Source organism: Lacerta agilis, chromosome 8 (assembly GCF_009819535.1).
Source record: "Lacerta agilis isolate rLacAgi1 chromosome 8, rLacAgi1.pri, whole genome shotgun sequence".
In the NCBI taxonomy this organism is placed as follows: Eukaryota; Metazoa; Chordata; class Lepidosauria; order Squamata; family Lacertidae; genus Lacerta; species Lacerta agilis.
The window spans coordinates 58,428,548-58,454,956 of record NC_046319.1 but is presented as its reverse complement, the minus strand read 5'-3'; the positions used below and the strand labels follow the sequence as shown (position 1 = coordinate 58,454,956).

At 40.2% G+C, this 26,409-nt stretch overlaps 1 protein-coding gene across 3 annotated transcripts in view; it reads left to right on the top strand.

Moving 5' to 3' along the window:
* Positions 1–26,409, top strand: part of LOC117051375 (protein argonaute-3) — a 44,988-nt gene that overhangs the window by 12,266 nt on the left and 6,313 nt on the right. For all 3 annotated transcript variants that reach the window (XM_033157710.1, XM_033157711.1, XM_033157713.1), the window contains 13 exons: positions 3,180–3,300; positions 4,937–5,145; positions 8,078–8,214; positions 10,656–10,790; positions 14,783–14,870; positions 15,606–15,753; positions 16,591–16,710; positions 18,803–18,925; positions 19,110–19,243; positions 20,121–20,305; positions 21,171–21,330; positions 23,294–23,384; positions 24,569–24,763. In XM_033157710.1, coding sequence (XP_033013601.1) covers positions 3,180–3,300; positions 4,937–5,145; positions 8,078–8,214; positions 10,656–10,790; positions 14,783–14,870; positions 15,606–15,753; positions 16,591–16,710; positions 18,803–18,925; positions 19,110–19,243; positions 20,121–20,305; positions 21,171–21,330; positions 23,294–23,384; positions 24,569–24,763 — 1,846 coding nt within the window. The remainder of the gene's footprint in view (positions 1–3,179; positions 3,301–4,936; positions 5,146–8,077; positions 8,215–10,655; positions 10,791–14,782; positions 14,871–15,605; positions 15,754–16,590; positions 16,711–18,802; positions 18,926–19,109; positions 19,244–20,120; positions 20,306–21,170; positions 21,331–23,293; positions 23,385–24,568; positions 24,764–26,409) is intronic.

Below are 26,409 nucleotides of genomic sequence, written 5' to 3'. Positions count from 1 at the left end.
TCCAACTTTTCACACCAAGTGGGCCACAAGAGTACTTCATTGTGGAACCTGTGGGCTGCATACTGCTTTGTTGCATGTGGGGGATGGGGAGTGAGGCCAAAATTTGATGCCCGTGAGGTGTTGGGATTAGTATGAAGATCACGTTGACGTGTTTTCCCTTTTACTTGCTTAATATACTGTGTTTATCTGTGAAAAGAAGAGACAAAAATATTTTCAACAGTCTTAGCAGCCAGGCCTGTAGGATTTAGCTGAACTAGGACAGGGAATGAGGATATTGTTGGTGCACACCTGATTTGTATTCCTAAGGATGTCAAACTGAGGCTGGCCGGCCTTCTGGAAATGATAATGAGGTAGAGCTACAGTAGCATCTTGCTCTTGGTAGCATCAAATACAGTTTTACTGAAAGTGCCACAAGCCATCTAGGTGCAACTCCTTGTCTAAGAGCAGGTCTGAGCACAGTCATTGTGCAATTGAGACAGCTCCAGATGATTTGAGGAGGAAAATTAAGGCTATACTCCACCTACACCATTTGTTTTCACTAGACTTCCATACCACGAGATGCACAATTGGTATTTAATTACATTTTTATACCACTTTCAGGCAAAATTCTCCAGTTTGTAGTAGTAAAATACAGTCAAGTACAGGTGATACTCGAAAAATTAGAATATTGTGGAAAAGTTCTTTTATTTCAGGAATTCAACTTAAAAGGTGAAACTAACATATGAGATAGACTCATGACATGCAAAGCGAGAGATGTCAAGCCTTTATTTGACATAATTGTGATGATTGTGGCATACAACTGATGAGAACCCCAAATTCAAAATCTCAGAAAATTAGAATATTGTGAAAAGGTGCAGTAGTTACTCAATCCATAACACCTGCAAAGGGTTCCTGAGCCTTTAAATGGTCTCGCAGTCTGGGTCAGTAGGAATCACAATCATGGGGAAGGCTGCCGACCTGACAGCTATGCAGAAAACCATCATTGAGACCTTCCATAAGGAAGGAAAGCCTCAAAAGGTAATTGCGGAAGAAGTTGGATGTTCCCAAAGTGCTGTATCAAAGCACATTAATGGAACGTTATGCAGAAGGGGAAAATGTGGAAGAAAAAGGTGCACAAGCAGCAGGGATGACTGCAGCCTGGAGAGGATTGTCAGGAAAGGACCATTCAAACGTGTTGGGAACTTTCACAAGGAGTGGACTGAGGCTGGAGTTAGTGCATCCAGAGCCACCACACATAGACGGATCCTGGAGATGGGCTTCAGATGTTGTACTCCTCTTGTCAAGCCACTCCTGAACAAGAAACAATGTCAGAAGCGTCTTACCTGGGCTACAGAAAAAAAGAACTGGTCTGTTGCTCAGTGGTCTCAAGTCCTCTTTTCTGATGAGAGCAACTTTTGCATCTCATTTGGAAACCAAGGACCCAGAGTCTGGAGGAAGAATGGGGAGGCACACAATGCCAGATACTTGAAGTCCAGTGTGAAGTTTCCACAGTCTGTGTTGATTTGGGGAGCCATGTCATCTGCTGGTGTTGGTCCACTGTGCTCTATTAAGTCCAGGGTCAATGCAGCCGTCTACCAGGAGATTTTGGAGCATTTCATGCTTCCTTCCGCAGATGAGCTTTATGGGGATGCTGACTTCATTTTCCAGCAGGACTTGGCACCTGCCCACACTGCCAAAAGTACAAAAACCTGGTTCAATGCCCATGGGATTACTGTGCTTGATTGCCCAGCAAACTCGCCTGACATGAACCCCATAGAGAATCTATGGGGCATTGTCAAGAGAAAGATGGGAGATATGAGACCGAGCAATGCAGAAGAGCTGAAGGCCACTATTGAAGCATCCTGGTCTTCCATAACACCTCAGCAGTGCCACAGCCTGATAGCATCCATGACACGCCGCATTGTGGCAGTAATTGATGCACAAGGGGCCCAAAGCAAGTACTGAGTACATATGCATGCTTCTACTTTTCAGAGGTCCACTATTGTTCTATTTGCAATCCTTGTTTTGATGATTTCATTTAATATTCTAATTTATACTTTATAGTATAAATAAGGAAAGCTTTAAGAAACAAGCTTTAAGAAACAAAACTTCAGCTTAAGTCCTATATCAATAAAATTGTTTTAGTTTTCCCACCTTGTGTTCTGAATTCCCTTTTCACTCAGCTTCATGATGGTCCTGTCTGATGTGTTGGTAAGTGGTTTGTTGCAACGGGAGGCACCCATGTGTCTATTCCAGTCTTGGTGGCTCAAAGGCTTCCTTTGGTGTATTTCCCTTCAGCTTTTGTCCATGCCCTGGTAACCTGGGTTGGATTACTGCAATACATTCTAGGTGGAGCTGCCCTTGAGGTTGGCTGCAACTAGTGCAAAATGCAGCAGCTTGACAGCTCACAGAGCAGACAATCACCACCATGTCATTCCGCTGCTAAAACTTACATTGCCTGCCAATTAACTATGAAGCTATGGTCATGGTGCACAAAGCCCTATATAGCCTGGGACCAGGATACCTCAGAGATTGTTTCACCCTCATATACCCAATTGATTGCTGTGCTTTGCAGATCATCTGTCTTGTGCACTGTGATTGGGAATGTCTTTTCAAAGAGATGGGCAGTTTTTTCTTCTGTTATTGCATTAAACTTGGGAAGAAAGTTTGATGAAATTTATTATTTCTCTATGAAGACTATGTTTTTAGTGGCCTAAGACAACAGTGACTTTTAACAGGATAAGATGCAGCTGCAAGGCCACTGTGTTATAATTGTTGCCATCACCAGTCAAAGGAGTTGTAGTAACAAGAAATGTTCACTGGAATATTTAAAGAACTGAATTGTTCTCAGCTTTGCATAAGGAAATTAAGAGTGTTGGAAAGCACAGGGGCGTAGCATTTCTCTTGTAGCAGTTAAACACATGCAGCAAGCTGTCATTTTGAGTTCTTTTTTATTAAAATTTTATTTGGCACGGAGGAAGAAGCAATAACCATTCTCTCCCATCTTATGCACACTCTTAAAACTTTGTTTTGTTCTGACATTGTAATTCAATGAAGCATCTTTTAGATAATTGCTCTGTAATGACTTGGTTAAATGCTGAAAATATTAAAATGAGCTGAAATGTAGTGTTTTTCTTACTTTCCCCCTTAATGCCATACTGTTTTAAAATTACACAAATATATATATATTGTTTCCCTAGGGAGGTGGTAGATTCAATGGTGCAGCATTTTAAAGTGACAATATTTGGGGACCGCAGACCTGTTTATGATGGTAAAAGAAGCCTTTATACAGCCAATCCGCTCCCCGTTGCAACAACTGGGGTAAGATAGTTTGTCCTTCCATAAGTTCTGATTGTTTGTAAGATAAATGAAATCTTTTCTGAAAGTATTAAGGTTTTATTGATTGTTGTTGTACATTGCAACCACTTTGTGTGGTATTTTTACAAAATAACAGAAGCAAAGAATGGCAGATATTGGAGGACCTTACAATCTAAACCTAAGCTATGGGAGAAATGACAGACAGGATGAGGGGAAGGGGAGGAGTGGAGATTAATGGGTTGAGTATGCACAAGTGCAGTTGAGTTTATTTTAGTTGAGATTGAGGACTAAATAGTTGAGTTTTTGTGTATGAAATTGACAAGGTTTACAAGGTAGTTGGACACATTTCCGCTGGACACAGTCTTGCAATACAAATGGTCAGTCTGGTGTGGGTGAGATACATTGAGTGTGCACGCTCATCCAGTCTGCAGCCTCATAGCCAGTGCATGCAGTTCTTAATTTCACTGTGAGCTCTGGCATATCCTGGCAAAGAGGAAGAACTGTATTCTCTGAGGGCCAAACTACATTACATTTGAAATATGTGATCTCATGTCACAACAAAAGAGCAGCAACACTGGAGGGAAAAGTTCAGGTTTGGGACTGCGGCAAGGTGGGGTTAAACACGTCCTCCCATGCTGTGGTCTGGATAAAGAATTATTCCTCAAGGACAGTAGCAGTAGCTGATGTTGTGGCCACTTACAGCTTTCTTTCTGAAGTAAATGGTTTCAGCTTTTATTAGATCTGTTGCTTGGGAGGAAAGGGTTAAATCTTGGTGGTCCTGATCTCTCTGCCACCATTGTGTGTTTTTGTTTTTGTTTTGTTTTTTTAACATGAAATGCAGTCACACACTTAATTTATTGTCTAGAATCATAGAGTTGGAAGAGACCACAAGGGCCATCCAGTCCAACCATAAGACAGTATTGGAGATCCAATGACCCACCAGATGTTGGGCTCCAACTACAGTCATCTCTGTCTATTGCCCATACTTGCTGAGACTGATGGAGTTGGGAGTCCAAAAACATCTGGGTGCCATGGGGTCCCCTGCCCTTGCCACAGACTGGGTTGGATACATTTAGAGATTCCCATGACAGCTGCTGTGTCAAGCATCTAATGCAGAATCTGATTACAGTGGTACCTCTAATTATGAACTTAATTCATTCCGGAGGTCTGTTCTTAAGCTGAAACCGTTCTTATCCTGAGGCGCACTTTCGCTAATGGGGCCTCCCGCTGCATCCTGGGGCAAAGTTCGCAACCAGGAGCAGCTACTTCCAGGTTAGTGGAGCTCGTAATCTGAAGCGTTCGTAACCAGAAATGTTCATAACCAGAGGTACCACTGTAGTGCTGATGTGTTTGATTTTCTAACTTCAGTGGTGATGAGAGGTAAAAGGATTCAAGGCGCTAACATTAGGCCTTGATTTTCTGGTTTCCCATTTCCATGTGTTGAATTAATCTGGAATGCCATTCCATTGTCATTCACATAGATGCCTAGTATTTCTTCAGTCTTCTATTTGGTAAAATAGGTTTAAATCCTTCAGTACAGTTTGGCCAGAGGAAGCAAAAGAGTAACACTTGCAGATAAATTACTTACTTTAGGATTCTTCTTCTCTGTATCCTCTCCTATGGCTTTCTCCCTTATCAGGTTGATTTGGATGTAACATTGCCTGGAGAAGGTGGTAAAGATCGTCCCTTCAAGGTGTCAATAAAGTTTGTTTCCCGGGTGAGCTGGCACTTGCTGCATGAGGTTCTGACAGGACGAACCTTGCCTGAACCTCTGGAATTAGACAAGCCAATCAGCACTAACCCTGTTCATGCTGTCGATGTGGTGCTACGACACTTACCCTCAATGAAGTAGGTTCCCTGTCATTCTCTGAACACAGTATCTATCTTTTTAAAGTTCATCTTTGTGAATGGGTCTCTTTACACTTCTATGCACATTTTTCAGGGTAAAAGAGAGAAAGGGTTCATACACATTTTGCATTAGGGATATGAGTAAAGGTTTCTCAGTTTTGTCCACTGAGCACATCACTACTTCTAGACATGTCATAATTCTTCTGGAAGACCAGTGGTTAATTGGAAAGCCTTTTCACAATGAGGTCGTTCAGAAGTGAGATGCTTGTGTTGGCAACTGGCAGGCAGTGAGATAATGGCAACAACAGAACAGTAAAAGAATACCAAACACACTATGACAGTGTTCCGCTTGTGTAATCTACTAAGACTGTACTGTGGAACCACATAATTTGTATGTTTTAAAGCAACTTTCTGTGTATGTATGCTTTCAGAAGTCTGCTATTATTTACTTTTTCTTTAAATTTTGTTGAATCTTTTCATCACACAGTACAATAAAAACGAACTAATCTAAATAGAAAAAGAAAAAGAAAGGAAGAGCAAAGGAAGTACGAAGTCCTAGCTCAAAGGAAATTTTTTATCCTTGTCTCACACAGAAGGAGGTGGACCCTTCCAGCTCTTACCTCAGAGCTTCTCTTTCTTCTCCCAGCCTCCTGCCTTGGGATATCTTTCCTTCCCCACCTCTCACACAAGGCCCTTCATCAACCATCCATCGCCTTCATTTGGGTCCAGTCCCTTAGTAACCCAGAGTAGAGGGCACCAAAATAAGCAAAACAGAAACAAAAGCAAAGCAAGGAAAAAAATAAGAAAAAGAAGCAGGAAGATAAAAATAATAAAAGAGAGAGAAATAAAAAGGGGTTCCGATTCTCCATCTGTCAGGTATATCATATAAGGATTATTCAAAATAGTCACAGTATTCACTCCAGGGTAGTATCCAGCTGTTCCTCTTTCTGCTAAGCAATATTTTCCCAGTCTTCAGACATCTCAAGTTCATTCATTTTCCCTTCCACACAAAAAGTCCAAAAGGGGTTCTCCAATTATTATAACAGTACATGTCCACAATAGTCTTCCTCCAGTTCAGCACAACAACTTTACTTCCAATTCTGAAAAACAAAAACCTTTCATCTTTATTCACACAGGAGTCTCTCCACTGTGGTCATATATTGTAACAGTAATCCATAGTTATTTACTTATTGTATATTATTTAATTCATACTCAGTTCCGTATCTTCTGATCCCATTTCTATGGCTGTGATTTTCCATCCTAATTTTTTTTTGGGGGGGGGATCTTTGCAATTCTGTTTCTTTCTTTTTCCAGAGGAGTTGCCAGAGGCTTGGTAGCTTTTTCTTCTAAATTCATTCCAAATTGTACACAGAATCCTTTCTCAGCTCTGTCTCTGCCAGCTCAAAACAATCTCGCAGTCCATGGTTTCATTCCACTTCTCCAACATTCATGAGTCCACCACTTGACTGTTTCACTCCTCCAGGCACCTGTGTGAAGGTCCTCTCCATTTCATCATCTACTGTCTCCAGCTTTACCATTCCACTGTCCTGTTGTGGCAGTACTTTATCAATATTGTTCTCCAAAGGTTCTGTATCTTTTTTAACCTCATCTTCCCCATGTCCATTTTCATTCACCATCTTATCCACCTCAGCTCTTACCTCTTTTAGTTGCTCATCCAATAATTGCTGCACAATGCCAGCGGTCAATGGGGTGTCCAACAGTGTTTTTACCATACTGAGTGTTCTTGGTCCTATTAACAACTTACTCTCCACCTTAAGATCTTACAGTCTCTGCCTTAAAAGCTTGAATCGCCTGTCTCCTTATCAAAGCGCATTCTTTTCTCACAGTAGCATAGATAAGCTAGTTTCACTTTGCAACCAGCACTTTCATCAAAGGGATGGAAAGTTTAAAATAAAATAAAATGAAGATTTATAACAGCCAGAACAGCCCTTGGCCATTTATAATCTTTCTTAGCAGTAAACAATTAAAACATGCTTTTTGTTTTTGCTATTATTTTCTGATGGAATTCTCATAGGGGGAAAAAGATGAAGTCAAACAACTTTTGTATACTCTTAATTTTTATTCTATTTTTCACCGAGGAACCCCAAATATAACAAATATGCAAACTTCAAGTCATTAAACCCAAATAAAGTCATGTGTTAAAAAAACCCTTGCTGGTTGTGGATTTTAGAGGGATCTCCCAGCAAATATTTAACACAAAATTGGGCTAACAACCTTGTAGTTTAGTCAATAAAGGGTTAATCATTAAATGAAGAGCTCCTGAGTAAAAATTACAAAACAAAAGAACAGCTTCTATTGGTCCCACCTTCTGGTACTGTAATTACAAGGACAAAATTTTGAGAAAAGAGGAACAGAAGCATATCTGCTCCCAAGTAATTGAGAAGGCAACACATTAAAGCTACTCCAAATGTCCTAGGTTATCCTCCTTGTCATTGTATTTTGAATCTAGCTTGGGAAGTTGGAGAGTCCCTCATTTACCAACATATTTAGATGCTTTCCAGCTTCAGCAAATCATTCCTATGATTTCAGCAGGCCTAGTAATATCCTGGATCAAGCTTGAAGCGTGAGACTCCCATTTTCAACCCCAAAGGAGGTTGACAGGGAAGTGTCTATCCAACCCTTTCACATGAAAATTGTGGAATAGATGCTATAAAAAAATAGTCTCCACACTCTGACCTTTAATCCCACTTCCATATCTATTGCAATTTCAGACCCAAGATAAATATGTAAATATCTGTTACTGTTTAAAAAGCAGGACCTTGCAAGACTGTTTATTTTCATAATAACTTCTGCCACTTATGAAATTGCAACTCTTGGAACGTTTAAAAGATTCATTCCTAGATTGGCTATGCACCCACCACCTAAATATTTAGTTACAGCAGTAACATAACACAACCTCTTCTTTATATAGGTATACACCTGTAGGCCGCTCCTTTTTCTCTGCTCCAGAAGGCTATGATCATCCCTTGGGAGGTGGCAGGGAAGTATGGTTTGGATTCCATCAGTCTGTTCGACCTGCAATGTGGAAAATGATGCTAAATATTGATGGTAAGCCAGTTCTCTGAAAGCGTGGAGAAGTATGTTGTCTCTACAAATGACTGTTGTATCGGAATATGAAATAGTGTATATAGATAGATAGATAGATATAGTTCATTGCAGTAAATTTTTATAACTAATCAAAATAGTTTACATGCAAATTGTCTTGTTCTATATATTCTTTCTGCCAGCTTTTCTCCTTTGTAGATGGTGTGAGGTGTGCTGCAAATATTTTCCTTCATAATTTTTGAATTATAGAAACACTTAAGCCCAAGAATCCAAGAGCATATGATAGAAATATTGTCTGCTAATTAGAGTAACAAGGTAGATGGGAAAGCAGGCGTTAATAATGAAAGCCATGCCTTTCATCAGGCAGTGATAGGTGCATAAGCAAAATCACATTGACAGAACTTGAGTTGGTTAATTACTAACAGGTCACTGACTTTGGTATGATTTGATGGGGGAAGGCGTCTTAACAGTGAAATTATTTGTAATACTTGCAGTTCTGAAGAATGCCCCCCTCCCAGTTTCTGACATGAAGGTGCTTTGCTTTTAATCTTATGGCTAAAATAGACAAGGTTTAAAAGTTAAAAGCAACATACTAATTCATATTTAGGTTAAAATGCCTGTGTGAATGTTGTATTTGAGGAGTTAAACTTAGCGCACGATAACTTTGTTCTATAATGTGGTTTGAAGATGAAACCTGTAAGAAGTCCACTGAAACTTCTTAATTGTTTCCCATCCAGGACCAAGTACTTATAAAATGTTTTCTAATTGGTGTAGCAAGTTTGGTTACCATGGTGACAAACTGCAGCAGGTTGAGGTTTCTGGGGGGGATGCACACAAGCTATTTGTGTTCATTCAGTTAATCAGCATCTGTAGGCGTCAGCTAGCATGCGTCATGTGAAGTTGGCGGGCTGGTGGTGGTGACGCATGTCTGAAGAATGTTTTGTTATATTTGTATGGGGACATTCTGTTTGGTGCACTTGAGGCCTGGGAACCTCAAAAATGCCTCGTTAACTGTTTCACAGTCTAGTAATTCTGCTGTATGGAAAGCATTTGAAACGTATTGCCTTGTATTCACCCACAGCATGGCAAAGGTGGGAACAAATTCATCCCTAAGTTAAGTAAGCCTTTATAATTTAGCAAAGTCTCAAATACCCCTAAATGCTTTTTGAGTGATGTTTTACAGTGACATCTTGTTTAAAATATGGGAGAAAAAATAATTTTGGACGCTTGCAGTGGTATTATCTTATTGCAATTGAGTAATTTATTTGGAGCGCTAAACATTCCTGAAGTCCTCCCAGTTGTGAAAACTGCATTCAGGACCTTGAAACTTTATTGAGGTGTCATGATCTTACGAAGATCATTGAAACAGGACCTTATCTGCAAGCCTGTCTCCTCTCAGCTGCTTTGAGCATTCTTCAATACAATAGTCATTTTTTGTGCCATATGGTTATTTGTAAGCTTTGTAATTATAATGGTATTTTGTCTACTTTATTGTTAGCTTCTTCTTGTTAATTTATTGCTGCTATAGTCCAGTGCCTTTCAGCATTTTTTTAAATGGTTGTATAGAATTGTGCCCTTATATGTGAATTTGAGTGCCTATTTCCCTTCCCCCAAGAAACTAGATTAATGGCATTTTTTTTGGACTTGCTTTGGAGATCTTATTAGTTTGGGAGAAACTTCAGGCTTGAGTCTAGCTTGCAAGTTTAGAGTTTTGTGCAAGAATGAAAATATCATGGATGCTGGGTGTTCCATTTCTTTGTGGTGAGAAGGAGAACTTAGGCTGTTTGAAATTTGACTGAGTGATATAGGAGTAAATGTTCATAATTATTTGTGTAACTTACTATGAGACTTTTACTGTTTTGCTCACTTTGTTAGTCATGAGTTTATTGCCCTACATAATACTAATGATTACCGGTACTCGTTTTCAATATGAACTCTCTAAATCAGTGTTTCCCAAAGTGGTTAATATTGAACCCCTAGTTTTTGTTTTTACTTATGTGGGCATGTACAAAGTGTACCTTCCTTGCCATTGAGAAACCTCTGTATTAATATATGTTTTTACATTTGATGATTCCTGTTATTGGTGATTGATGATTAATAAATGTTGATTAAATATTGATATTTCTTGACTTTATTTCATTTACTTTCCTAAGAATTTGCAGGGTGGGTGGGTGGGTGATGACAAGGGATCAGTAAACTGATAAGTTTGGGGAAACTTGCTCTAAATTCATGAGATAATAATTTTAATTAGAAAATGTACTACATGACACTTTGTTGTCCCAAAGCATAGTGATGATTTTAATGATTTCTTCTTCAAATGTATAAACAGAACTAATTATTGTGTACCAATGGTTTATTTTAGTCTTCAGAAAGAATCCATTTTATTTGCTTTTAAAGCTTTGGAAAACTTCTACTTTTTTACCTGCTCTATTTTCTGCTCTTAGTTTCTGCCACTGCCTTCTACAAAGCACAACCTGTAATTCAGTTTATGTGTGAAGTTCTCGATATTCACAACATTGACGAACAGCCACGACCTCTGACTGATTCTCACCGGGTAAAATTCACCAAAGAGATAAAGGGTAAGTAGAAAATAGAGCACTGATCCATGTAAAGTACAGTAGCTTATAATGTTCTCAGAAGCCTTTCATCTGCTCTTCCTTAACACTCCTAAGTTCATTTAAAATGCATATGATTCTTCATCTTCTGTGCTACTCATACACTAATTTGCATGAAATGTGTGTTCTGGTAAGAGATTTGTATTCTGGAAAAGGTTGCCTTTATCCAAACCCCTGAAAATCATACAAAGAAGTCTCTAGTCCTCTTAACTGTGGACACTTGAACATGTCTTGTCAAAAGGCCATGCTGTCTAGGAGCATACTTCTTAAACATTGTATCTTTGTCTCATAACCGCTAGCCATTTTTGGAATCAATATTTGTTTCACATTTTCACTTAGTATTCCTTCAGCCACCACAGTGCTGCTGCTTGCCAAAATAAGATTCTCTGAACAAAATAACACAACACGATGGCCAATAACAATGGCACTAAGCACTATTTATAGACTAATACAAATTATCAGAAATTACAACCAAAGTCTCTAAATCTTTTTCACCACTCGCAGTAGAATAATTCAAAAGTTCGGTATATAAATAATCTGTCACCAAATATCGCCAGAACAGAGTTTCTGGATAACCAATCTGTTTCGTACAATGCTTCATCAGTCAGACTTGTAAGAATTAATATGAGAAGGATGCAGTTCAATTTCTTAACAAGCTGAAATTACAATATACATGCGATGAAACCTGCATCTGTAAAAAATGAAATGTATAATACAATATATACAACTAAAATACATACCCAGTCTTACATGTAAGTAAATATAAACACTGTAAAAAAATATGCTCTGGATCAGTGCTCATATGATACTGTAGTCACTGATGCTGGTAACAAATTGTAAAGAACATAATATAGTTAGCCACAGGTGAAACTAATATACTGTAAGGGAAATTAAAGACACAGCACAACATTAACAGCAAGAATGCCTGACAACCAGATGAAAACAGTACCCCATCCAGTCAGTGGATCATGGCAGATAATGCAGTTAAATAAAACAATTAAAATCTAAGTCTGAATTCAATCCCTCTGGATGAATAAGATTCCCAGCATACAAACTGAACTGTTGACACTAGTAAATGCACCTGTATAAGTTAGAAGCTCTTGCTCTTCTGCTTCTGCATCCCTCCTCTGGCACAGCCATGAAGAGGTGATTTGATAGCTTTGACTGATAGATTCATAAAAGCATAGAATCATAGAGTTGGAAGAGACCCCCAAGGGTCATCTAGTCCAACCCCCCTGCAATGCAGGAATCTCAGCTAAAGCATCCAAGACAGATGGCCAACAGTCCTCTGTTTAAAAACCTCCAATGAGGAGGTGGCTTCACCTCAATCACTGCACACAATGCTGCTAGAGGAAAGTGGTATAGTAGAGCCATTTTTGCCTGTAGTAGCGTGCACTCATGTTTATATGTCATGCTATTTTAGTCAAATGGCAGTTTGACAATAAAGTTCCAGAGCAAGCAGAGCGAGAATGCATTTATTATCTATTATGATGGTGATGATTATTATTAAATTTGTATACTGCCCTTCATCTGAAGATCATACGGTGGTTCACAACATAAAAATACAAAATGAGAACACAAAATACACAATAAAACAAAAACAAGCCAATACCACCTCCAAAGGCCGTAGAATGTTAATCAGCCATAGGCCTATTTATAGAGAAGCATTTTCACCTGGCACCTAAAGATATTTAATGAAGGCGCCAGGGGAATCTCCCTGGGCAGAACATTCCACAAACTGGGAGCCATCACAGAAAAGGCCAGTTAGGAGCCAGTGCAGTCAGACCAGGATCAATGTAATATGATCAAACTATCTTACCCCAATGAGCAGCCTGGCTGGTTCTGCAAACTCTGGTTTGTTTTCAAGTTTTCTTAAAAAAAGAAAAACTGTTACAAGGAAGTGTTGAAGTGTGCATAGAGAATGTTCACAAAATATGCTATTGGTTGGGTTTGTTTTGTTGTATTAAATTTTTTCGAAACTGGAAAAAAGTGAGGAACATACATTTCACTTAAAGGAAAAACAAAACCTGCAGAATAAATATATTTTTAAAAAGATATATATATATATATATCTCACTAGGATGTCAATATTACTGCAAGGCTGCTGTTTTATTTCTTGCAGAAAGGTTTGATGCCTTTGGTTTTGGCATGCATAGATGGTAAAGCACATGCCCAAATTGTAATAAATGCCCCACTGTAATGTGGTGTTGTTATTATTTAAGCAAACAAATCCCCCCCCAAAAAAACCTGTTTAGAAGGTGATAGAATGTTAAACAGCCAAAGGCCTGGTTATAGAGAAATGTTTAGACCTGGAGCCTAAAGGTATGTAATGAAGATGCCAGGTGAGCCTCCTTGGAGAGGGCATTCCACAAATGGGGAGCCACCACAGAAAATGCTACCCTCCAGACCTTTCATGGAGGAGGCACACAAAGAAGAGCCTCAGATGATGATTACATGGTCCAGGGCAGTTCATATGGGGAGAAGTGGCCCTTGAATTATTGCAGTTCTGTGCTGTTGACAGCTTTATTGGTAAAAACCAGGACTTTAATTTGGGCCTGGAAACTAATTGACAGCCAGTGCAATCAGACCAGGATCAATGTAATACACTCAAACGGTTGTGCCCTGTGATCAACCTGGCTGCCAGCTGAAGTTGCTGAACAGTCTTCACAAGGCAGCCCTATGTATAATGCATTGCAGTAATCTAACCTAGAGGTTATCAGAGCATAGACAACAGAAGTTAGGTTATCCTTGTCCAGATAGGGGCACAGCTGGGCCTCCAGCCGAAGCTGATGGAAGGCACTCTGCACCACTGAGGCCACCTGAGCCTCAAGCAACAATAAAGGATCCAGAAGTACCTCCATGCTACACACTCACTCCTTCAGCGTGAGTGTAACCCCATGAAAAGCACGCCACTTCCCATCCATCCAGTCCAGGGTATCAACCACTAACAGTGCCTCAGACTTAACTGGTTCGAGCTTCAGTTTGTTGGATATCATACTGTCCATTGCCGGGCAAGACATCAGTCCAGCACATCCATACCATTTGGTTCTCTCTCACAATTTGCCCAAGGAAACTTGAGGTGATATTTCTGTCTGCCAGGACCTTTCCTAGTCCAGGCTGGGGAGCAGGAAGGAAGAATTAATTGTTCTGGAACAAAAATTGCCCTGGGTGAACTAATTGTTTCCTGCTTGTCCTGCTCTATTGAGTGGCAGTTAGGAGGATAATTTTCTACAGGAGGACTATTGTTTTCTATAGTCATACAGGAGGACTATTGTTTTCTATAGTCATACCATTGTTTGATTCGTTTCTTCTGCTTTTTTTGTATGTTGATTATATATTGGTGGGTTTAATTGTATTTTTTAAATATAATGCTGTGTAAGCTGCTTTGGTTTTTTTCTCCCAATGAAGAGCAGTATATACATTAAATAAATGAATAATAGCTTACCACACCAACCACGACCACCTTTGGAGGATGAAGTGAAAACCTTTCAGGGTTTGAATTCTGAAGTGCTTAGAAATGGTGGACTTAGCTCACCAGATTTCATTGGGACACACAATTACAGATAAGAGTGAATGTATTTTGGTAATGTCATAGGTGCCAAGCCATGCAGTTTCCTGTACATTTGTATCATTTTCTCCCAGTTACCGTATCAACATGAGATCAAGTCATGTGTATGTGCTCGTGCAAAAGGGGCCCAATGGAAAGTTGACATTATCTTTCCAAAGGTCTATTGGACCCTCTTTTTTCCCAGACTCCCTTGTTTTGCATATGAAATGAAACATTCAAAGTAACCATTCTTTGTAGAATTGTTCCATAATAAGAAGCCTGATGGCATTCTTATTCTGTTGTACATTAATATGCATGTTCTGTTATAAAACAGCTTGTGCATGTATCATTTTGGGTTGCGCCATTCTGTGACATCATTATTTCTCTTTCCCCCTTTGTTTTCACATAGGTCTGAAGGTTGAAGTGACTCACTGTGGAACAATGAGACGAAAGTACCGTGTCTGTAACGTTACACGGAGACCTGCCAGTCATCAAACGTAAGCAAATGTTTTAAACAATTGACTAGAATGTTGCATACATGGCCACAGTAAAAATCCACCATCCAATTTTTTTAGAATTTGGAATGCATGATACTGTATTGGTTTTTTATTTACACACACACATAACTTTATTGCGGTCCATAGACCCAAATTGCACAGTACTTTTTAAAAATACATTGTTGCTGTTGTTTTCATTTTTGTATTATTCCCTTGTATTCATGGATACATATTTGTACTTACCTTCACACTGATTTGAAGCCACTTTGTGTCCTTCCTAAAAGAGGCTCCTTGGAGGCCGGAGGGACATTACTGGAACAACTCTTGGGTTGGGACAATTGGCTAAAATGTTTTAAATGGTTCTAATTTTGGTTCCTCTGTTTTGTTTTTGTTGGGTTGATGTTGGTTAAATGTTTAGTTGGGGCTGGCGGTTATTTTAATTTGGGTATAACTGTAATCTGTTTATTATTGTTATTATTGGTTTCTTTGTTGCTCGTATAAGATATTTTGTTTTTTAATGTTTGATGCTGTGTTGTGTTTTTATATATATTGTAAGCCACCCAGAGTGGCTGGGGAAACCCAGCCAGATGTGTGGGATATAAATTAATAAATATTTTTTATTATTATAAGACTGACATAATGTTGTATAACTTCCAGAAAAATCACTTATTTTCCCCCAGAAGGCAGTTAACTCCCTCAGTTCTCCTCTGATTAAAACTCAATTTCTCTTTTCAGTTTCCCATTGCAGTTAGAAAATGGTCAGACTGTGGAGAGAACAGTAGCACAGTACTTCAGAGAAAAGTACAACCTGCAGCTGAAATATCCTCATCTTCCTTGTCTACAAGTGGGACAGGAGCAGAAACACACCTATCTGCCTCTTGAAGTAATTTATTTAGAACACTGTTACTTTGCATAAAATGCCCCCCTGCACACTGCATTAAATAATATTGCTGAAATGAGGAAAGTTTGGGGTAACTAGATTTTTGTGTGGAAGGATTGCAAGTTCTATTCACTTCAAGAACTGGCTCTGACTGGTGGATTACAATGAACATATGAAGCTACCTTATTCAGTCAGATTGTTGGTTCATCTTGCCCAGTATTGTCTACTTTGACTGGTGGCTCCTCTTCAGAATTGCAAGCAAGGGGCTCTTTCCCAGCCTTGCTTCTTGTTAACCTTTCAGCTGGCAATGCTAGGAAATCAGTCTGGAACCTTTTGCATGGAAGGTATGGGCTTCGTCAACTTGTCGATAAGAACATAAGAAAAGCCTGCTGAATCAGGACAGCAGCCCATTTAGTCCAACATCCTTTTCTCACACTGGCTAACCAGAAGCCTATGGTAGGCCTGAAGGCAGGATCTGGGCCCAAAAGCACTCTTCCTACTTAGGATTCTCCGCTGTTGGCATACCTCCACTGCCAGTGACGGTAGAACATAACCATTGATAACCTTATTCAACATGAATTTGCCTAATCTTTTAAAGCCATTCAATTTATCCTATGCTGAATGTTGAATCTTAGGAAGATTGATAACTTTAGGAAAGCTTTGGAAAAGCTAACATTTGTGGAAACATGTACTGCATTGAGGTTCTTACCACATAGGAATGCTCACATTACTAGAACACAGTTCTAAAATTGCTTTGGCAGGCAATATGCTAGGTTCATAAATGATTCCAACAAATTTGTTTAATGTACATCATTAGACTGACATGTCCCATTTTTGCAGGTTTGTAACATCGTGGCAGGCCAGCGATGTATCAAGAAACTAACAGACAATCAAACATCAACCATGATAAAAGCAACAGCAAGATCTGCCCCAGATAGACAAGAAGAAATCAGCAGACTGGTTAGTTTGCTTTTGAAGATAAAACTTGGTCTTTCCTAGATTGTTCTTAAATCCCACAGCCAGTGGCGGAGCTTCATGCTGCGGCACTGGGGGCGGGAAGGAGGCGGGGGCGGGACTGGCGGGCATTCTGGGGGCGTGGAGCACCGAGATGGAACCCTATCGGGATCCCGCTGCCCAGGGCACCCCACGCCCTACGCCCTGCCCTTTCTACGCCAGTGCCCACAGCCTCCTTTTTGCCATTTTCTCTGCTTAGTGTTGTGTAGAGTATGTTGCTGCTGACTTCATAACTGTTATCCCCACCTCTGAAATCAATTAGTGAGGACAAAACTTGGGTTAATCTGCTTTGTACATGAAAGTTAGTGCAACATTTATCTCATTATCTCTGCATCTTCAAGACCTATGCATGCCAAGACCTATGGCTTATTTGTTTCTTCTAACCTTTAGTAAGATGTTTTGTATGTTTTTTTTCATTCACCTTAGCAGAAATCTTTTGATGTCACGCATGAGAAAGTTGGGTGTGATTTGCCCCAAACTGTCTGGTGGGCCAACCTTAGAGGCCTAACAGGCCTAAATGGGCCCATGGTCTGTAGGGAGTGAGTACAAACCTGGGGCTATGCAGGCCAGGCTATAAATGTTATATGCCCTTGTGCAAAAGGGACCTGTTCTTGAAGGAGCTGTACTCACACTGAAGGTGTAGATGTAGAGCTTAGGGGTACTTCTGGCTCAACTGCTGTGCTCAGTGGTGCACAGCATCTTCTAGCAGGTTTGGATGGTGATCCAGTTGCAACCCTGTCTGCACAGGGGTAACTTACCGTAACTTCAGTTGTCTGTACTCTAATAACCTCTAATTTTTATTAGTGCAATGCATTAAACATGGGACTGCCATTGAATACTGTTAGGAAACTGTAGAATTCAGTGACCATATTACCAAATTAGACCAGAAGGTCTGAGTTTATTAAATCAATTTTGGCCCAACTGCAGTAGCTACTGATTAGTTTCTGGGTTCAATTCAAAGTGCTGGTTTGGACCTATAAAGCCACCATCCTCAGGACCCCAAAGACCACCTCTTCCCACTTGAACCAGCTGAGACCCTGTGGCCCTCAGAGATCCTTCTCTGTGTACCTCATCTGAGGAAGGTGTGGAGGATGACTACATGAGAATGGGGTTTCTCACTAGTGGTTCCCTGTTTGTGGAATGCTCTCCACAAGGAAACATACCTGGGACCTTCATGGTCACTTTTTAGGTTCTAGACTAAGAAGTTTGTATTTAATTCTGATGATTAATTAGCCTGTATTATGCTGCTCATCCTTCGATAGGTTAGGGTAGGATGCATAGCTGTCAACTTTTCCCTTTTCTTGTGAGGAATCCTATTCGGAATAAGGGAATTTCCCTTAAAAAAAGGGAAAAGTTGACAGCTATGGTAGGATGTCTTATTCTATTGTTCAATGTACATTTTAGGAATGTTGCATTGTATGTAAATTTTTAATTTAGCTTTTAATTTATTTTACTTGTTTGTATTTCATCTTGCTGTTAGGTTGCTTTGAGATTTATTTGTTTTTTTCTAAAGAGGCTAACAAATGCAATAAATAACAATAACAATAACAGTATGTCATTGTCTATTGAGGCTTAGACTGAACTTTTGGAAGAAACTCTGCTTATATTCCGTTGTTGATGCTTTAGATTTCTCTTAAGAAAGGGCAGCTTCCCCTCAAATGGAGTATGATAAAAGGTATGTGCTCTCCTTGCGTGCCACTGGTCTAGGAAATTTACATGCCTTAATTGTGCCAACATGTGAGCTTCAGACTTAAGGGCATAGCAAAGTTTTTGGTGAGCAGCCATCTTTAGTAAGTTTTTAAGCATCTTCAAATGGGCGTATGAACAGTAAATAATAATGGGAAATTTCGCAAAAGGCTTGTAATTTAAGGCAGCCAAGTCTGTGTTAAAGAATCATCGAAGGACCTTGTTCCACATTTGGAATACGTTGTTTGTTTTTGGCTTAGAGGAGGAGAAAGGAATTGAACCTTTAAATTAGCACTTCTGCAATAACAAGTGTATTCAATATGGCTGTTTTTTTGTTCCCCTTCTCTGCCAGGTGAGAAGTGCTAATTATGATGCAGACCCATTTGTTCAGGAATTTCAGTTTAAAGTCCGTGATGAGATGGCTCATGTGACGGGGCGTGTGCTTCCAGCTCCCATGTTGCAGTATGGAGGGCGGGTAAGAAACCCTTGTTTGTTTGTCTCCTGGTGTAATATTCAGATGGGATTCTAACTTTGATTAGTATCTCTTCCCTTCTTAGAACTGTCTGAGTTTAAACATTGTGGAATGATTTATTGATGCACATGTCGCAAATTACCAGTACATTAATATCTTAATTTTTTCTCCCCGTTTATTTCCATAGAATCGAACAGTTGCAACACCAAGTCATGGTGTGTGGGATATGCGGGGAAAACAGTTTCATACTGGTGTGGAAATCAAGATGTGGGCAATTGCTTGCTTTGCAACACAGAGACAATGTCGTGAAGAAATACTGAAGTAAGCCACCTGTTAATCAGGCAGTGAGCGGTTTCTCCCTTCCTTCCCCTGCCCTCATGTTACACACTTTTTTATTGCATGGTAGGTCACTGATTAGAAGATGGTATGAGTTTTGTGCTTCTGCCTTAAAACCTGTGAAGCTGTCCAACCTTTGCTGCTGACTTTGTTCACAAATGGGATTTATTTACCCAAAAGCTGCCTTGTTGCTGGCAAACTGTTTTTCACATCTTTACTTTTTGGTTTATGATTGAAATTCACTGGGTAGTTTTGACATTGTGGCAAGGAGGGACGGAATGAAGGGTTAAAGGTGTGAGGTGGGCAGTAGCACCTGAACAGGACAGTTTCTGGGGAGCTGTACTCACTTGTTTTTCTGCAGCTCTCTTGAACTGTTCCACCTGCTGTTCCGCTATGCTGCAGTTGTAGCGTCTTGGAGGCCATGCCAACTTAACTGCAGCATGACAATATATTTTAAGATTTTATTATATAGTAAATCAGTAGCCATTGGCTACAAACATTGGCCACAAAGCCTCTCCTTTGTGTGTAGTTTCTCTTTTAGCAGACCCTGACAGCCTTATGTGAGGTTAAAAGCTATGCTGGCAATGCTTTTAATCATGTGTAATGCAAACCAGTGACCAACAGGAACTTAAAACAACATTTTAAATGGGCTTGAGAGTGGTACCATCATAACCATAAATCTTGTTGAAGGCTCTCACTACAGAAAGAAGTAGCTGGAGGGAGAAAGTATGTGATCTATGCACCCACAACTTTAGGGATTGGAAGAACAAGGTATTCAGGTTTTTTTGGGGGGGGTATGCTTAGTTTCTATCGGTTGATGTTCGTTATTCCTCCTTCAGAAAGCTTTCCATTTTTTTGCCAGGGGTTTTACAGACCAGCTGCGCAAAATTTCCAAGGATGCAGGAATGCCAATCCAAGGTCAACCATGCTTCTGTAAATATGCACAAGGTGCCGACAGTGTGGAGCCTATGTTCCGACACCTTAAAAACACATATTCTGGGCTCCAGCTCATCATAGTCATCCTACCAGGGAAAACACCAGTGTATGGTAAATAAATATTAAAAGTTGTATTTTGGTTCAGCTTGTGTTTGATCGCTTCTGTTTTCAAGCTTTCAAATGGCAATCTTGGCATAGCAAGTTGCTGTAAGAAATGGCAGTTGGACATGCAACATAGGTGTGAGGCTGAGAAATAGACAAGCTGGAAGAGGGGGGAATGTTGTTCAGGATAACTCTTGCCTGGAAGGAGAGCTTTGCATTCATATTTGCAAGGAAGGAGAAACTTTTGTCTTGGGTTTTCTTTCTCCTGTTGATCTTTCTCATTCCAGGTAAGCTTCCTTGCTTTCCTCCCTGAGAGCCAGTGTGGTGTAGTGGTTAAGAGTGGTAGACTCGTTATCTGGGGAACCGGGTTCACGTCTCCACTCCTCCACATGCAGCTGCTGGGTGACCTTGGGCTAGTCGCACTTCTTTGAAGTCTCTCAGCCCCACTCACCTCACAGAGTGTTTGTTGTGGGGGAGGAAGGGAAAGGAGAATGTTAGCCGCTTTGAGACTCCTTCAGGTAGTGATAAAGCGGGATATCAAATCCAAACTCTTCTTCTTCTTCTTCTTCTTCTTCTTCTTCTTCTTCTCCCTATTAGCTGCTAGGGAAGATTAGCTCCATATGAAGAAAAGCAGATCAGCTCCTCTTGTCAGCATGAGTTCAATTCTCTCTAGTATTCTTTGCCTATCAGGAGGGGACCTCATTCTTCAAAGTACTGAAGAGATAGAGTTGTGCTGCTTTTTAATATTGTACCTGTCTCTTGGCATCCTGTGCATTGGGCATGACTTAGTGAGCTGACATTGCAGGGACAGATTTTAGAACTGTGCTGTGGTGTAAAATATTGAAGTCCCTTCACATCAATGCTTGTTTCTCAGCCGAGGTGAAGCGTGTGGGAGACACACTTTTGGGGATGGCCACCCAGTGTGTTCAAGTCAAGAATGTCATAAAAACATCTCCTCAGACCCTCTCTAACTTGTGCCTAAAGATTAACGTAAAACTGGGAGGAATCAACAACATCCTTGTACCTCATCAACGGTAAGAATCCTACCTTAATGTTAATGCAATCGTCAGAATTATGTACTCTGTAGAACTTAAGGGAATTGCTTTCCCCCCAGATGTGGCATCAAATGATCAGTTGGATTAAGCAATTAAAAGCCACACTGATTGGCATAAAGTGTAAGAGAGCACTTTAAGACAATCAAAATGGTTTTTAATTGCAATTGTTAAGTATATATAGTCATAATAACTTCAGATAACAAGTGCCATCCCTACGCCAATCCCAACCTCTCTCACCGCCAAAGAAACACAAGCGAACAACAGAGAACCTACACAATCAACGCTGACACCAAACCCTACATATACCGTACTAAGGAAAATAGAAACATCGTCACCCCACCTCACCCATCCCCCCATACCACCCACCTCTTTCCCCCTTCTCTCCCTAATGTCTCAACAACCAAAACTGATTTGTAAAAATGTTACATGGAAAAAATACGAAAGAGACATTGCACACACTTTTGTAAATCAAGAAATTTTTTAATAATAATAAAAAAAGATAACAAGTGCCATCTGAGAAAATGTGTTTCTCAATTTTCATACTTGGGGAATGCGTATTCTTAAACACCTACTGTAGCATGTACATGCATAATCTAAAACAGGGATGGCAGAGAACTATGGCCCTCCAGGTGTTGTTGAACTTCTAATTATCCCTGACAACTGGCCATGCTGGCAGGGGTTGATCGTATCTAGAGGATGACAGGTTCCAACAATCCTCAGATAAAGGCAAATTACATTTTTCCTGCAGAGCTATTCTTCCATATTCAGATTTAATTTATTGACTTAAAGAATCTTAAGAATGTGAATTTTAACCAAGTTATAGCCTTACTAATTTAACATGCTTGATTTGATAGCCAAATTCATTTGCTAAAGCAAATACAGTCGTACCTTGCAAGTCGAACGGAATCCGTGCCGGAAGTCAGTTCGACTTCCAAAATGTTCAAAAACCAAATCACGGCTTCTGATTGGCTACAGTAAGCTTCTGCAGCCAATTGGAAGCCCCGCTGGATATTCGGATTCCAAAAGAATGTTTGCAAACCAGAACAATCACTTCCGGGTTTGCAGTGTTCGGGAGCCAAAACGTCTGAGTTCCAGGGCGTTCGGGATCCAAGGTATGACTGTACAGACATAATAAATATTTGTATTTTTTGTAGCTATTATCTTATTGAAAATTTTAATAAGAAACAAGGTTTGACACAGCTAAATCTAAGTAATTTGGGGAACTTTATAATTTAAAGTTTTGATAATCTTAGATGTTCTTGATGGTTTTGTATTAATCATGTTGTAATGGCTATTGGCCACAATCAATAAAAATCTGACTGATTAGATGCAAAAATAAATACATACAATCAATTTGAAAGGTACATTTTAGGAGATTGGACCCCATTTTGCGGGATAACCATATTCCTTATATATAATATAATTATTTCTATCATCCAGTAAGTAACAGATTTTATTCCCACTATTCAAAGAAGAAACTGTATCATTAATCAATTTCAAAAACCTATCCCTGAGGAATTATACAGGGAGCAGTATAATTCATAGTGAGCAATATTGTCCACCTCTCTCTGGCCACACAATTTGAGTCATCAGCTCCAGTCACAGGAATGTGAGACTGACTGTAAGATGCCCTCTGACTTGCACATCTTTAGCAAGCCCATGTGTTCAGAGCTTCCCTGCCTCCTACAGCAATGTGGAGTGTTTGTTTTTATTCATTTTAAGTAGAGGAAGTCTAGTGCATCCAAAATCTGCTATAACGTGTTCTAAAAAACTAAACTCTGGCATTTTAATTTTCTGTATGAAGATTTCTAGACTCCGTGGATGCATTTCAGGAATAGTTGCTTACCTTCTAGAATGTGAGGTGCATAGTCTAGGACCCTTCTGAGGAAGGCGGTAGATGAAGTTTGGGTTTGAGATTGACATGTCACCTTTTTTTTTAAAGACCTTCTGTGTTCCAACAACCAGTGATTTTCTTGGGAGCAGATGTTACTCATCCACCTGCTGGGGATGGAAAGAAGCCATCTATCGCTGCTGTGAGTTGCATTCACCTTTGTGTGTGCCCCCCACCCAACCTTGGTTGAATACCTTAGTTATGAGAGAGTGAAAGAGAGAGGACGTTCACAAGGATTGACTGCCTTAAATAGGCCCCTTGTCTCTGTCTCATTAGTTCTCCATGTCTCCTTTTGTGCTTCATTTTCTGATGTAATAAAAGATTCCCTAATACAAAATGACTGTTGCTTGGGGTTCCAGGGCTAACCATGTGCAAGATGGAGCATTATTATGAATCAGAAAGGTTGAGTTTGCACATATGTAATGCTGCACCATGTTTTAGTGCTCTTTGCACAAACAGGAAGAAACCAAAGCAAATCCTTGGACTTTCACACTACCCTCTCCTCTTGCACAGTGTGGAAAAGGACCACCTTCATTTATGGCACACTGGTTGAAAACCACTGCACTAAATCATCATTTAGTATTTTCAGTGAATGAAGCCAGTGTATAGATAATAACATCGTGATAGCTGTGAGAAGAAAGCAGATCTGGATCAACCGGTAGATTTCCGGTTCATTTGCAGTTGATCAGCAAGGATTTCTGACTCCCCATTTTTTAACAAAACCAACAGCAGCAACAGAATGAATCCCACCACCCAACAAAATAATACTGCTGACATGAAGAAAGCTTGGGGTAACCAGAAATAGATTTTGCGTGTGAAAGATCTGGGAGGCTAGGTTTGGTGCTGATACTCAAAACTGTTGCTAGACTCAGAATTATTCAAATCCAAGAACATGTCTTTTACACCAGATTCTAGTTGGTGGACCTTGAGATTATAGTAAAAACAAAGCAGATTCCACAAGATCTCTTAACCCATGCATTAGGATCACCAGTGCCATCAGATTCAGTTTGTCCAAGTGGGTGTGTTTGCTGTGTGCATGTCATGAGAGCTCCACTAGATGTGTGTATGACAAATTAGCCATGCATTATTCACATGGTGAATGGAGCACAGTTGTTTGGGCCTCAATGGATACTGCATTCTTAAATGTGGATGACTTTCCAAGCTTTTATACAGCAAAATTTAGTAATAAGTGGTTTTCACAGCTTTTTGCAACTGTCACTCTCTGAAGGCTTGTGCTTCCTGTTGGGGAAAACTATTTACACTGATTAGAGAAAGTGTTGTTTGTCTGGAACAATCATTTTTCTTCATGTGCCTCTCTTGCTTTAGGTTGTAGGTAGTATGGATGCCCATCCAAGCAGGTACTGTGCCACAGTGAGAGTTCAAAAACCCCGCCAGGAGATCATCCAAGACTTGGCCTCCATGGTTCGAGAACTTCTCATCCAGTTCTACAAGTCAACACGCTTCAAGCCGACACGAATAATCTTCTACCGTGATGGGGTGTCAGAAGGGCAGTTTCGACAGGTGTTTATGTCCCACAACTTTTACCATAAAAGGGCCCTCAGAGCAGATTACGGAGCTTATAAAACTATTTTTACAAGGGTCATAATTTGGCCCACAAGGCCATTTCCCCCAAGCAACACTTGATGTAATGTGATGTCATGTGTGAGGAAGGAGACAACATGACTGCAAAGAAGCAACTGGGAACCTTAAAATGTGCTCCTGATAGTTCCTTGGCATTTTAATTTGGCAACAAATGCAAGGCTTGGAGTGTAGCTGATCCCTTTCAGAAGCAGAGCTTGAACACAGCACTAGTCAGCTTGATCACAGTGGCTTCAAGTTTCACTGTGATCAGCTACACTTCACAGTATCGGAAACTTTCAAGTGTAGCCAGTCCAATAGTTGATGTCAAACTCTGCTTTGATTTCCTGGGATTTTCCTTGGCAGCACAGCTTGAACTTCAAAGGAAAAATGGATCACCTGATGTCATGGTAACATAAGATTCTTGAGAGGTGGGTGCTCCTGTCAAAGTGGGAATACTTACAAAGGTGGGCAGTTCAGACCGGACCCTTTGGTCAGGTCCTAGTCCCCCACACCTGCCTTAACCACTCAAAAGTTGGTGCGGAATTCAGTGGCCAGGTTGCTCACCGGAGCATGATGGTTTGAGAATATGACACCAATCCTTGCCCTACTGCACTGGCTGCCACTTAGTTTCCAGGCCCAATTAAAAGAGCTGGTTTTGACCTATAAAGCCTTAAATGGTTCTACCTTTTAAAGACTACCTTTCCCCCATATGAATCAATCCTGTAATCATCCTCTGAGACACTTTTGTGCCTCTATGAGAAATCTGGAGGGTGGCAACATAAGAATGGGCCTTTTCTCCAGGGGCTCTTCATTTGTGGAATGCTGTCCCCAGGGAGGCTCTTCTGGAGCTTTCATTAGGGTCCAGGTGAAAACACTCCTCTTCTCCCAGGCCTTTGGCTAATTAAACCATCCATTACTTTTAAAACTGTAGGGGGGTGAGGATTGTGTTTTGTTTGTTAAATATTTTTGTGTTGTATACTATAAACTGCCCTTTGATCCTTAGATGAAGGGCTTTATATAAACTTAATAAACAAACTCCACTTTAGATATTTTAAATGTGTTCTAACATGTTTGGTTGAACTGGTCACAGGTCTTCTGACCCTGTTATTATATCCATCTCCCTTCTCCCTTTATTGCCCTCGGCTCCTTGGGAAATCATGATGGCTGGACTCCACTAAGTGGAAGAGGGCATTAAAATCAATCATGCCACTCACTAGGCCATTTATTATTTCCTAAGATCAGCCCAGAACTTGTACAGACACACACACACACACACACACGGTTACTCTGGGAAGCCTGCAAGTAGAGCCTGAAGGCAACATTCCCCTTAGCAACTGGTGTTCAAAGGGTAACCTGGAGGTCACATATACTATCATTAGCACTAATTAGTAGATCTGTCGTCTGTGAATTTATCTAATCCCCTTTTAAAATTGTCCTAGATGGTGGTCATCATCACATCTTATGGCAGTAAATTAATTATGCACCATGTGAATTATTTGATTGTGTCTGGCCTGACCCTCCTGCCAATTGGCTTTTCACAAAATGTTTCTTAGTGTCTAACAAATCTAAACCCCACCTCCTGACAT